This window comes from Nerophis lumbriciformis, linkage group LG15 (genome assembly GCF_033978685.3).
Source record: "Nerophis lumbriciformis linkage group LG15, RoL_Nlum_v2.1, whole genome shotgun sequence".
In the NCBI taxonomy this organism is placed as follows: domain Eukaryota; kingdom Metazoa; phylum Chordata; class Actinopteri; order Syngnathiformes; family Syngnathidae; genus Nerophis; species Nerophis lumbriciformis.
In genome coordinates, this window is record NC_084562.2 from 39,566,254 (window position 1) to 39,580,754 (window position 14,501).

The 14,501-nt window shown below is 40.2% G+C and overlaps 1 protein-coding gene across 1 annotated transcript in view; it reads right to left on the minus strand.

The window, feature by feature from the left end:
- Positions 1 to 874: 874 nt before the first annotated feature.
- LOC133616112 (exostosin-2) overlaps positions 875 to 14,501 on the minus strand; it is a 36,409-nt gene continuing 22,782 nt past the window's right edge. The window contains exons 10-15 of the mRNA XM_061975217.1: positions 11,511 to 11,700; positions 5,493 to 5,659; positions 4,477 to 4,620; positions 3,975 to 4,103; positions 3,360 to 3,442; positions 875 to 1,613 (exon numbers count right to left, since the gene is read on the minus strand). Coding sequence (XP_061831201.1) covers positions 1,475 to 1,613; positions 3,360 to 3,442; positions 3,975 to 4,103; positions 4,477 to 4,620; positions 5,493 to 5,659; positions 11,511 to 11,700 — 852 coding nt within the window. The 3' untranslated portion in view covers positions 875 to 1,474. The remainder of the gene's footprint in view (positions 1,614 to 3,359; positions 3,443 to 3,974; positions 4,104 to 4,476; positions 4,621 to 5,492; positions 5,660 to 11,510; positions 11,701 to 14,501) is intronic.

The window sequence follows — 14,501 nt, forward strand, 5'->3', positions numbered from 1 at the left end:
ATATATATATATATATATATACACATACATACATACATATATACACACACATATATATATATATATATATATATATATATATATATATATATATATATATATACACACACACATACACATACACACATACATACCGGTATATATTTTGTGGCTTTTTTTATTTATTTAAAAAATATAAAAGTGGAAACATTTTAACACAAAAAAATGGTCAGAATGCAATATGACAGGTTAGGTGAAGGGGTGCTTTTAGCCCTAGCTATTTCTTTAATTAATATTGAGGTATATTATATATAACATTAAAACATGTTTGCTTTGTCAGCTATAGCACAAAAGCTAAGACAATAATGTGTTTTTCTTTTTCAAACAGTTTAGCATATTCTAATGTCAATTAAATTGGTATCAAAGTAGCCCACGCATTCTTTCATTTTTCAGCTTGCAGCTCTTTTTGGAAAAAGTTTGGACACTCCTAGGTTAGAAGTATGCTCCAAGGTTTGTCTTCCAATGATGTTGAGCAACTGCAGTTTCACACGTTGCTGAAACACAAACTATTAATTTGCAGTGTGTGACGATATTGTGTTGACATGAGCCCATAATGTTGTGTCGTCCCGAGAGTCACGTTAACAAACCCAAACCAAATCAGTGCGTTTTAGAAGCACACAAGGCCTGAAATGAGATCTTGCTGCCGACAAGAGTATGACACTAATTGAAGATGACAAAAATAAGAACAGCAGTCTTTTAAAGTGCTGACATTGAACAGGGCGGATTAGGCAGCCTATATTAATAACAGGTGACAGGCTGGGGTAGGGGTGTGTGACATGGAGGCTGATCCCCCCCCCCCAAATAAATTGGGGCATCAAAACATACACATGAGATGTTCACAATTCAATTAAATTTTATATTCCAAAATAAGGAACACATACCTTCAGTTACAGTGACCTTAAGGATATTAAATAAAAGGCATTGCAGGACAAGGTTAACATCTTAAAAGTTTAACAGTGACGTGGACACAAAAGGAAATAAACTTAAGCGGGAAAAAAAACAACAGCTGTGTACGTCTTTTGAAAACACACTTGTAACAATGTGACGTCGCATGCACGGAAAACAACCCGGTAGTTGTGTTCAGCATTTAATCTAAATATTAGATTATTGTTTGTATGCTCTAACTCTACAGCAGATTAGAATGGCCGATTTTACACTGTGCCTACAATACAGCCAATACAAAGTATTCAAATAATAAATTACAACTACTATACATTGCTGAAGCAGAATGCATACTGTATGTATGAACGTACATAACAGCTGGAGCTCAGTGAGGCTAATTCATCAGTCAACGTCATTAATATTCCTCAAAGGTCTCCATACAAACTGGCGTTGAAATACTTTTAACACATCAGTACAAAATATACCTTGGTGTGAGAGACAGGCTTGGGTCTGCAGAGGCTATGACAAGGTCAAAACACAGACCGCACGTTAGTCAGAGACTGCCAATGTTGGGGAAGCTCTTGAGTTTCTCTGGAAAGTCGTCTTTGTAGAGAACCGGATCAGCCCGGTGCTCCACCACCTTCAGTGGCATGGTACCAAAAACTGAGGCAAACTTGTTGATGCACTCAGATCTAAGGAGAGAAACAACAGGTGAATGAGAGATACAGTGAGAATGCTATAACTAGAAAATTAAAATCTAGACGGATGAGAAGTTGCACATTTTTTGTGCAGGAAGGATGGTTTAATTACCAGCCTTACTTGGACTTAAAATATGAACTTTTAACCATTAGTCATTAGCTCAAATTCCGTTCATGTTGGTAACGCAGATCTAGCTCAAGTAATTGTGGACAATGTGACCAACATGTAACGCCCGGCTGCAACCAAGAAAGAGGTACGCAGGAGTAGTAACAAGCACAACAAAGATGTACCTTAATTACCATATTATAAGCTGGTACCTTTTTTCTACGCTTTGAACCCTGCATTTTATACAATGCTGTGGCTAATTAATGGACTTTTCCAGGTTAATGAGCTTCACATGCCGCCAATAAGTTGAGCATCGTCACATCAGACCAATTAAATTGTTGAACAGGTCTCAGTGAACCAATGAAATTGTTCACACTAAATCAAAGGCATTCGCACAATCATTCAGTGAGCCATTTAGCGCGTTATGGACTCACCCTCCTTATGGAGGGGAAACGATGAAATGCACAAGACGCAGCAGCCTCAAAGCCAAAGACGATCGATCCCCCCGTCGAAAAATGTAACAGTCGGCACACAAAACAGAAAGCCACCAGCACTAACGAGGGCTGAAAGGCTGGATTGCCAAGCACCGAAGAAGATGACTTTAGCGGTTTCAGCACGCAGGAGAAAAAAGAATAACGACTGCCCTCTAGTAGGCTACTTTATTTACAGTACTGTCTTTGGTTACATTTTTAAATTAACTCAAGCGCCTGTATAAAAATGTCATGTTTCAAAGGGTACATCTGCAGCTTACAAACCTGTGCGGCTAGCATACAGTATGTACAAAATAACATTTGTCGAAAAATGTTCTGGGTGCGGCTTATAATTAGCTTTATAGTTCCGAAATCACGGTATTTACAAAAGTAACATTTATAATGGTGTGTGGAAATTTAATCAGTTGCGTGAATAAGTGCATGTTGTTAGTGCAATACAGAAATAACTGTATGCGCCCCATCCTTCCTGTCAATGTGTGGTTGGAAACATCCGGGAAGTATCCACAGCGTTGTCAACACTGCTTTTCCCCTCTCCCCCTCTCACGCAAGTAGAATTAACCAACAAGGTAAAGTAGATTTGATTTTTTATTCCTAATTATTGTAGCGTCCTGGCTGTTAAAGTTTACAGGGATTTGTGATTTCAAACTGTGAGTGCACCACTGGGCTCGTGACAGCGTGTGTGTGTGTGTGAGTGTGCATGTCAGCAGGGCAGTTGTTTTGACTTTGTTATTAAACAGAAAATTGATCCATGACCCCATTATTATATATTTTTCGATATACACAACTAAATAGCGCTATATATTGTGTTCAAAGTATATTAATTTATACTAATATATGGACTTTTGTCAAAGCTGGAACCCATTAATCATATTTACATCGTTTCTTATGGAGAAATGTGTTTAAAAATACAAACTTTTCTATTTACAAATCCTGTTAAGGAACCAATTAAGTTTGTAAATAAAGGTTCCACTGAAAGAGGAAGAACACGGTGGACCAAGACAGGTTCCATTGTATATCAATAAATTAACACTGTACATCTCTGACAGTGTCATGGGGTGTTGGTGATGAAATGCGATCAGAAGTTAACAACCAAACAAACAAAAAACTACTGAGTGTTGAATTCCCCTCCAATAATTGCGTTACCTCTCCACCATGTGCGTCTGATCTAAGGACAGTCCATCGATGGCAGTACATTCAGGACACTTGAACTTCTTCCGGGGGGTCACCTATTGAAAGTCACACCCAAAAATGTCAGTTCAGTTTTCTTAGTGTTTGCCAGACAAGCTAAATTGACGGTCACTTCTGCTGAAATAGTCCTGCCACTTCAAACAAGGAAGCAAGCGCCATGGGGAGATTTTTGCCTGAGCAGAGTGATGATGTATGGCTTGCCTCTGTGCAACACTCAAGCAGTGAATGTGTGAGTGCTTAGAGAAGAGAAAAGTAGCTTTCTGAAAGAACCTGTGTGAGATATGGTGAGACAGGGTGAAAGCGTGGGGGGTGCTGAAGATTGCGATTTGGTGGCAGTGTGTGTGCCTGCTTATAAAAACACACTGCAAGGGGGAGTCCCACTCCGATAAGGGAGGTTAAGGCAGGATTGGAGCTTGGGCCCCGACACCTGAATGAGGGGGCGGTGAAGCAGTGAAGTGGCAGGGTGACAACTGATTAAATCCAGAATGTTGGTCTGCTCTGTCTGTCTTCACCCACCCCCCTTACTTTGGGGTTAGAGCCCCAAAAAATGAGGTGATGAGTATAATATACCTTTATGGGGGCTTTGCCAGTAATGTTAGCCACCAGGAAGTTCATGGCAATATCTTCACAGTTCATGTGTGCATCTACCCAGTTCTTGATATCACCTGGCATTTTGTATGTGTACAAGTAGTTGAAGTACTGCAAGAAAAAGAGGCACACAAGACGCAGATTAACTGCAGGCTCATTAAGAACAGGATGACCTGACAGTACGTAGGAGGGATAGAATTTGTTAAGAACCACAGTGAGTGAATGAGCTCTTAAGAGGATGGCTGATAACCTCGTCCAGCCTGCAACATTCTGCTCATCCATCAACACAATCTGATCTTTCTATCTTTTATAGTCCACACACGCATGCACACACGCATGCACACACCAGACTACAGGAAACTGTTCACTCTGCAACATTTCCATGTCATTTGATCCCCAGTTTCAATGGAAAAAAAAAACCTTCCCAAAATGAGTTACATCTGCATCAATGGTACAAATGAAGTTTAGTCTGTGTGTGAGTCACCTTATGGTAAAAAGCAGCGCCAGTTAGAACCATGGAGACCTCGTTTGTCCACTCTGACTCGTACTTCCACTTCCCCATTTCATGGTCCCAAAGGTGCAGTCGGCCTGGGTAACCCACAAGCCGGTCAGGGAACTCTCTCCATACCTGCATGGGATGGCGATATAGAAAAACAAGCTCATATCAAAAAAGGGTAAATAAATAACGGTTGAGTTTCCATTGTCACAAGCTAAATAACATTTCAAATGCAGAATAGTAATAGTTATTTGGCACCCTTCTGCCAGGATACCAACCACAATTGCATGGAAAAATACAGTACTAGTAGTGTGGAACTAATTACACTGCAGTCTGTTCGTTGATAAACATTAAATCATTACCTCTGCAACACAAAACACATTTAAAGTATATTGGATTACAATGAACAAAGGATTTATACAGTCTGAGTGTGTCTGTCAGTATGCAGTACTGTGTCAAGTTGCATTACTCTCAGTTGTTAAATCATTTAATCAACAAAAAACGCTGTCATACTTGTACAGTGTCACACTATTTACATAGCTAATGAGGCCTGCATACACACTTAGTGCTGAAAATGCTAACCAAATAATTTTACTATTATAGCAAGATAAACTTTACTGCTTGATGTAAATATAATAGTCGAAGAAAAATGATAGAAAACTGGCTGTAAAATGAGCTAAAATATGTATAATATAATATCTCCCAGTGAGTGGCAACTAATCTTTGGTGATGCATCTAATTCTATGTAATTCTCCTTAAACTGGCTACAATTTTATTAAATAGCTCCTAAATGCATTCAGGTGAGGGCAGGGCAGATTTGTTGGCTTTAAACCAATCAACATTCCTCAGTCATCAAACACAAGCAGCAGGCTGTCAAATCCTGATATGCGACTCTAATTTTCTACAATAACTTTAAAAGGCTGTGATCATGAGGAAAGGGTTCCCGGTCATTATCGGTGGACACACAGAAAATTATTTGTGGGGGTTGGCAGGAACTTGCTCACCTCATAGCCAAACTGCAGTTCATCTGATGTCAGCATGATGATGTCATCATCGATTGCCAGCACAGCTTCGGTCTCAATTTCGTCATAGGGGAAAAAACGGTTACTCAACTTGTTCTCTTTGGTTCGCACAACTTTGAGAGGTACGCTGATCTTAGGCCAGAGGGATTCTATAAGACAAGAGAAGAAAAAAACTATTATTTCAAGCCTGCATGAAGTTAGGGCGGTGAAGAAAGGTTACCCGGGGTGCAAAGGTCTGATTTGGTTCAAAAGTGTGAGCGTGTTTTGATCAAAGGAACAGTTGCCAGAAATAAGTTATTGGTCATTTTTCAGGACCAAAAGAAGTCCCAGTTAGGGGGTAGTGCTTTCCAGGTAGACAGGAACCCTTGTGCAAGGATTGCAGCGCTAAACATATCTAATTTGCTAACATGCTAACAGTTAATAGTGTTACAGTAGGCCTATGTGTTTGCCAAGTAATAATTCATATTTGTATTTCACAGCGGCCTAAAAGTGATATACACTTTAAAACAGTAGGAAATAAATGTGTAAATGTTAGTTAATAAACTAGTGGCCACTTTTGACCATTGCACTTGGTTAAAAATGGTTTAGTGTATTGCTTGTTGTAGGTTATCACGCGTGTATATGACAGCTTTGAGCTGCTTCAAGTTGTATTTACAAATTTAAGACAATGACTGCCTAAACTTGGAAGAAGTAATAACGAATATATAAGATGTAATTCACCACTGATATTTTGTGCTGGTAGTAGAAAAATAATATAACTGTGCTCAACTACAGCATTTGCAAAACTAATGTATTTACAGTTTTTCCTGTGGCAAATGACCAAAGTCATTTTGTCTGAACATGTTTAGGATCTTGGGCAGAGTCCATGGTATAGCTAAAAGATCAAACAATGTGTCCTCTCATTAAAGGTGCAAATGGTGCTTGGCAGAGTGTAAGACGAGCTCCAGCTCCTCCAAACAATGTCCGACGACGTATGTCAAACGCTGTTGGCGGGGAAGCTGCTATGTAAAAATCCCCAATTTATTATTTCAGTCTGTCCAACTTATATCCCTCATCCCTTCCTTTATTTCTACATTGGCAAGAGGGAACATAATGATGGTGTGCTATTAGTTGAGTTTAGCCTGGATACTGCTAACCTATAAATCAAACATATTTTCTAAACTCCAAACAAAGGTAATGAAACAAAACCTAGGTGTAAAGGGTTAAAGAAATAAACCATTGCTAAATGACAACAGTAAGGGATATTTTGAATTAAATTCCAATCGGAACATCCCATCCATCCATCCATTTTCTACCGCTTGTCCCTTTCAGGGTCGCAGGGGGTGCTGGAGCCTATCTCAGCTGCATTCATGTGGAAGGTGGGATACAGCCGGGACAAGTTGCCACCTCATCGCAGGGACAACACAGATAGACAGACAACATTCACACTCACATTCACATAATTCAACTAATTTTACAATTAGGGATCTAAAAATATATACTCTAGAATCCAACAGGGACTGCCAGTACTACTACTAAATGGTGCAAAAAAGGTTACACAATTACCTAAATGCAACATGTAAAGTCATCAGGTCAAAATTTGGTGTCAAAGGAAGAAAAAAAAACCTTCCCTTGTACTTGACTGAGACCTGAGTCTGACCTGTCAATGGCCCCTCGTTAATTCTAATGGGTCACGCTGCTCCAGCCAGGGGCCGCTGACGCCTCCGATGAAAAGGAAACGCGCAGCCATAACAAAGCACTTCAAAGTTTTCTCACTACTTCATTATATTAGTCAACTCTGACAGCAGCGGGGCTGATTGGATTTTTGGTCAACATCACACTTTACCCCAATATCATCATCATCATCATCATTTCTTTTTATTCCTTTCATGAAAATGCATATATACAAGCTACGTACAGTTGACACTTTCATTGTTTTTTGTTTCTTATACATTTTCATGATCAGACAGGAGCAAATGGAAGAATACTATTCTCATATTTATCAGCCCCTTTTTTAACACAAAGTATTTTAGATGACTTTATAACTGTTCCCTCCATCAACACCCGAACACCAACATACTTTTTAATTTTCATTTAAGCATTTTCACAATGACACGTCCAATCAAAATCAAAAATCAGTTTGATATAAATCCAGTTACGGTAAATAGTATACTATAATATCAGTAGAGTAAGGCTTAAAGTTGTTTACTAGTTTAAATGTCACATTGAAGACAATTCATGAGCAGTACAGGAAATATTGGGCTTTCTGGGAAATATGGTTGATATTAGGGCTGCAACGAGTAGTCTACATTATCGATAACGTCGATTATAAAAATTAATCGACAAAGATTTGTTATTGTTGGCTAGCCACTTAATTGCTTCGATTTATATGACGTCTGTCCGGCTCACGTTCGGCTGATTAAATATGTGTGGTGGTCAAGCCGACATCGGTTCTGCCTGATGCTTGCGTTATTTTTGGTTGTACGAACCGTTCATATCACATAAAGGATATACGTTTCTTTAGAGTTCCTCGAGAGGTAATCAAAAAGGCATAGGAGTGCAAGATTTTACGAAGCGTCGATGACAAAAGTGGCACACACTCTACTCGAAGGGAGTGTATTCGAAGAACGCTCGAGTTTGCAGTGATCACTTCATTAAAGGTTTGTTTGATATACTTTTATTGTTTAGTATTTCCCATGTAAGTATAATCTTGATATTATTAGTATTTTATCTTGTTTGGGAGTTCTTAAAACGCATTTTTGCTACGAGTGTTTTGTAAATCACCAACTCAGCGAGTCTAAATAAAAGAAAGCAAATGTGAGTAAAACCTATAAGTTAAGCTTTAACCAAAGGCAGCAATCATAAATAAATCTTCCAGCACCTACACAACGTTGAGATCTATAGTTATATTTGGCTAAAGACGGGGAAAAACATGCAAACTCGTAAAACGACGCGTGCATCAAACATGGCTGTCAACGCAAAGTTAAATCCTGAAATGCAACCTTACTCAAGCAAATACAATGCATAATGATCCGGGAGAGTCTTGGTACCAATTTCCTTGACCCAGCCACACGCAAAGAAGTTGTAGACATCCATGCTTTTCCAAGTTTGAATCTGTTTTGTTGTGTAGAATGACGTCTGGAGCACAAGATAGTTTGATATGTCTGTGAACTCCACCGACAGATAATCCTTGATAACACTCGACAAATATTTTTTTAATAAAGTATAGGGATCTATTCCATTGCATAGATTTTATTTTTTGCTCGTATCTGCTTTTTGCAGGAAGATCTAGGCCCCTTGCGTACTCAGAGTTTGCGCGCTGCTTGCTGCACAACAGCCATCTTGGCTTGGTTGACCACCACCGTTTTCACTTCCGGGAAGAAGTCACATGACGAAATACAAGCAATAATATATTTATTTATAGACGGTCAGTATTGTTCATGTTTACACTTTTGTTCCTTTAGGTAAATACTTGTAGCTAAATAACCCTAACAGTACTGGATACAAATATGTTTTGCACTGAATGTCATGTTTACAGGACATCTTGCACTTTAAGTCTGTTGATTTATTTTTATTGAATATATACTTTTTAGTGTGTGTAATAAAGTAAAACTATTTGTTTCTCAGTTATTTACGTTTATTTTGTTAATAATAGATTTACAAAAAAAATATGTAAAAATGAGTTAAAGTCAAGCTGCAGACTCAACGTCAAACTTAAGCGTGTACAGCAGATTATAAACAGTGATTGTTTGACTAGCCAACTATTAGAAAAAATAATCGCTAAATAGAAGACTATCAAAATAATAGTTGCAGTCCTACTTGATATGAATGACAAAACATATAGCCAAAAATAGCTGCCTAGATTTTCTTAAAAATGACTATTGAGTGTCCTTTTGTATCCTTTGTGGAATAGCGGTTATTAGAGATGCGCGGATAGGCAATTATTTCATCCGCAACCGCATCACAAAAGTCGTCAACCATCCGCCATCCACCCGTTCTAACATTTAATCAAACCCGCACCCGCCCGCACCCGCCCGTTGTTATACATCTAATATAGACGATGCAAGGCATTAGTGAGGTTATAAAGCTTTTGCTTGTTAAAGAAAGGAGACTGATCCAATGCAGCAGAGACATTCGCGTGCCACGCTGTCACGGCCCAGACGCACACCAGTGCGCAATCATCTGGGAGCCGCGCTGAGCGCACCTCCAAGCGCGTGGAGGTGCGATGTCCCTCGCACCCGCGGCGGCTCCACCCGGGCTCGCGCCCGAGGCTTCAGCGCGCACCGCGGAGGCCATCCTACTCGTCGCGGCCTAGCCCTCGCGGCTCTCGCTGCCGGCGACGGCCGGGTATGGGCCCGACGCTCCAGCGCCATCCATTTTCAGGGCTAGTTGATTCGGCAAGTGCGTTGTTACACACTCCTTAGCGGGTTCCGACTTCCATGGCCACCGTCCTGCTGTCTATATCAACCAACACCTTTTCTGGGGTCTGATGAGCGTCGGCATCGGGCGCCTTAACCCGGCGTTCGGTTCATCCCGCAGCGCCAGTTCTGCTTACCAAAAGTGGCCCACTCGGCTCACCAGGGTGAGCCCCACCCCTTTCGTGAGCGCACTGCGCGCGGAGTGACCCCTGTTACGCGCCCCCGGCAACGGGGGTGGCGGGCAGGTAAGCTGCGCGGGCGGAGCGCGCGGAGTGACCCCTGTTACGAGCCCCCGGCCACGGGGGTGGCGGGCAGGTAAGCTGCTTACCTGCTGCGCGTGACGCCGGCCGTGGCGAAGGCGGACGAGGCGGGGTGTCTGTGCGGTGGGCGCGGTGGTGACCCTGGACGTGCGTCGGGCCCTTCTCGCGGATCACCTCAGCTACGGCTCCCGGTGGGGCCCTCTCGGGGGAAGGGGCCTCGGTCCCGGACCCCGGCGAGGCGTCCCTTCTCCGCTCCGTAAAAGTGTCCATCTCTTTTTTTTTTTTCTTCTTCTGTTGTGGCATATGCTGCAGGTGCCTGCTCGTTTTTCGTATGTGGGTAACAACATTTAACTATGTATATATATTTCCAAATTGGTTTAACTGCCACCCGCCTGAATCTATTTAAAATCTAATTTTTTTTTATTTCAACCGCCCGACCCGACCCGCGGATAAAATCTTTTTTTTTTTTTTTTTTCAACCGCCCGATCCACGGATAATCCGCGGGCTCAGTGGTTGTGTCCGCAAACCGCGCATCTCTAGCGGTTATGTATTTTTTTTTTCTTTTCTGGGCCCCTAAGCTATTGGATATATTTTAGGGAGTCCCAAATGTTAACATTACATGACAACTGTACATGTATGTGGGCCATTCCACTAAATGCCATTTGCATCTATAGAAAAAAAATGATTGATCAAATTTACTTGTGGCCCAGACATTAAACTGATTGCATATTTCATAAATACAATTTTAAAGACTAATTTAGAAAATATTTTACACTGGAAACTAGCATTGTTGCCTGTCCTGCATTCTAAGATGAGACTTTGAAATGAAATCTAATATAAAAATCATTCAGAAATGTTATATTTTAAACATTTTGTGTTACTGTAGTCCTTAGCCCAGCTGTACTGTTTGTATTCAAGCCTGTTACTAGGTCACATGATCCACAGGAAGTTATCATTCAGATCCTCTGCAGGGCATGGGAAGGCCAAAACTAAGGAACTATTTAATATATTTTCCTGTATATTCGATGGAGGGGGGAGTAAAATCTCAGGACAGTCAAGCCATGTGGCATTATTTGCTAGCTCTATGCTTAAAATACTAACTCCAGTTACTTTCAGCCTTGGTACTCAAATGATTCATCTTTTGCTTACAACTAATGAATGGAGCCGATTCGTTGGAATGGCCCAATTGTATTTTAGACTAGAGATTTCAAGTCTCTGCAGCTAAAATTATAAGTAAAGGGTAAGGCATTTCTTTGTATCTACACACTTTCCATTATTCATTGTAATGCTTCTGATTAGATAAAGCTGCATGCTACGTTTTAATTGATCAATGATTAACTCACCTTCAGGAGGACTTTTGTTCTGGTTATTCCACACCACCAGCAGCTTACCCAAGCTAGGAACTTTAGAGATTTCAGTGATGACCCGGAAAAGACTCTCGACGCGGTCGTAGGTCAGCACCACTGCTGTGAACCCAGGTGCTCTTGGTGGGATAAGTGGCAAGAAGAGGGGACTGTTTACACTGGACCACTTCTACACAAGACAGATAGCAAATAACATGGGCAAGTTAGTTTATGCACTTACATTAACAGTTTTTCAGAAAATGTTCTGTTTAGTTCAGAAAGCTTTGTCTGGTTTCCTATGATTTTAGGAAAGTCATTAAATAACCACTTCCCATAAAAGCGAAGTCATCAGTAGTTTCTAAATTATGGATTTTAATGTGGAGCAAAAAGCATCCAATATTTCCCAAAAGCTAACAGAAAGCTGGGTTAGTCCACCACATAAACCTCATAGCATCAAAATATCATGAAATAAAAAGACAATTAGGGAAGAATTTGCAACAAGATGGACTGTCTCCTTTCAAATATCTGTAATTCCTGTGCTGTTTGAGTGAGGGGGGATAACCAAGAGACAAGTGGGTTTAAGAAAAGGGAGGAAGTTGAAACCTGGGAACAAGTAAAAAATAGCCAGGTAGTTAACTGCAACTGCCTTTCATCAATGTGAAACTCCTCTTTCATTGCTCCCCAATAAAATGACCAATAAACTTTGAGAGTTTCCCTGACCCCCCGCAGATAAGTTTACAAAAACGGACCATTTTGACATAGAAATTAGCACAACCCAACAATTACTTTTTTCCACGCAAGCAGGCCTTACTCAGACAAATAAACAAGCATCGTTTTATGATTAAATAAAAACATAAAAATGAAAAAGTCTTCCATTGCGGCAGCAGTGAAAAGTTGTCCAAGTCACTTGACTCTATAATAATGTGATACCTTCTACAACACCGACAAAATACTGTTGCCAGAGAAAGCCACATTTTTTTAACCACATCAAGCACCAATAAAATAATCACTTTACTGGCAAGTGGAAACTCCCCTGTGGTCATTCTCACACTGTCAAACAAACGTAGGGGGAAATAATTAAAGTGACACATACGCAACACACACTCATTACAAAAACCCTTAAGTCATTTGTCAAACAAAATAAATGAGATGAAAAGACAGCTGCAACTTAACAACTTACGACAGATCTAACAGCTGAATCACTTTTTTTTCTGTCCAATATAAAGTCTTGGATTCAGCTTAAGTACTTTTTAATTTTCCCTTAAAACATATACGGTGGGGACGGAAAGTATCAGAACCACTTTTTTTTCACTCTTTGCTTCATTGCAGCCTTTTGCTGAAATCAAAAGGTTCATTTTATTTCTCATTAATGTAGACTCAGCATCTAATCTTTAAAATTTAGAAAGGTTTGGGAATTTATTAAAAATAAAAAACTCAAAAATCACATGTTCATAAGTATTTAGATCATTTTCTCAATACTTTGTTGATGCACCTTTGGCAGAAATTACAGCCTCAAGTATTTGGGCACCTATCTTTGGGCAGTTTCGCCCATTCCTTTTTGCCCATTCCTCTTTGCTGCATCTTTCAATCGCCATCAGATTGGATGGAAAGCATTGGTTTTCATCCAGGATGTCTTTGTACATTGCTGCATTCATCTTAGTCTAGTCAGGGAGGTGACCAAGAACCCAATGGTCAATTCTGTCAGAGCTACAGCATTCCTCTGTAGAGAGAGGAGAACGTTCCAGAAGGACAACCATCTCTGCAGCAAAGCATCAATCAGGCCTGTGTGGTATAGTGGCCATACAGAAGCCATTTCTTAGTAAAAAGGTTGCCAAAATGCACCGGAAAGACTCTCAGACCATGAGAAAAAGAATTATCTGGTCTGATGAGACAAAGCTTAAACTCCTTGGCCTGAATGCCAGGCGTCATGTCTGGAGGAAACCAGGCACCGCTCAACACCAGGCCAAACACCATCCCTATAGTGAAGCATGGTGGTGGCAGCATCGTGCTTTGGGGATGGTTTTCAGCAGCAAGAACTGGAAGACTCGTCAGGATAGAGGGAAAGATGAATGCAGCAATGTACGGGATGAAAACCAATGCTTCCAATCCAATCTGATGGAGCTTGAGAGGTGCTGCAGAGAGGAATGGGCAAAGAGGAATTGGCGAAACTGCCCAAAGATAGGTGCTTGTGGTATCATATTCAAAAATACTTGAGGCTATAATTACTGCCAAAGATGTATCAACAAAGTATTGAGCAAAGGGTGTGAAAACTTATGTACATGTGACTTTTCAGTTTTTAAAATATTTTTAATACATTTGCAAACATTTCTACATTTGTTGTTTTTTTGTCAAGATGGGGTGCTGAGTGTACATTAATAAAAAATGAAATCAACTTTTTTTATTTAAGCAAATTGCTGCAATTAAACAAATAGCGAAAAGTTTTAAGGGGTCTGAATACTTTCCGTACTCACTGTATAAGTAGCGTATTGATTAAAATCAAAGTTAACACCAACATACACCTATTTTACTTCGGATATTGACTAAATGTACCTAATTTCCAAACAAAATGCAGTTATCTTCATATTACATTATATATTGACTTTTGGGGGAAAAAAATGTCTGGACACCTTCTGAAACAAGGGGCCCAAACTCATGGCCCGCATGCTATTTGTGGCAACTAGTTTCATATTTCGTGGCCCTTTACTTAACATTGTAGTTTAGTGTAATTGCGGCCCTCACATCCGAGGCAGATAATAGTTAAGTATAATGTGGCAATCTTAAATGACTCAATAGTGCAGACACCAAAATGACAGTACAACAAAACACATATTGGACAACACAAAGAGCAACTTCCTTGAAGCAAGTGGAAGTGTCTCCGAACATCTTCGATGAAACTCAACAATGTGAAAATATACAATTTGCACATTCATTTTAAATTTAGAATGACTGAAGGCCCATCATAGGTGCTGTTGGAATAATTGACAAAATAAG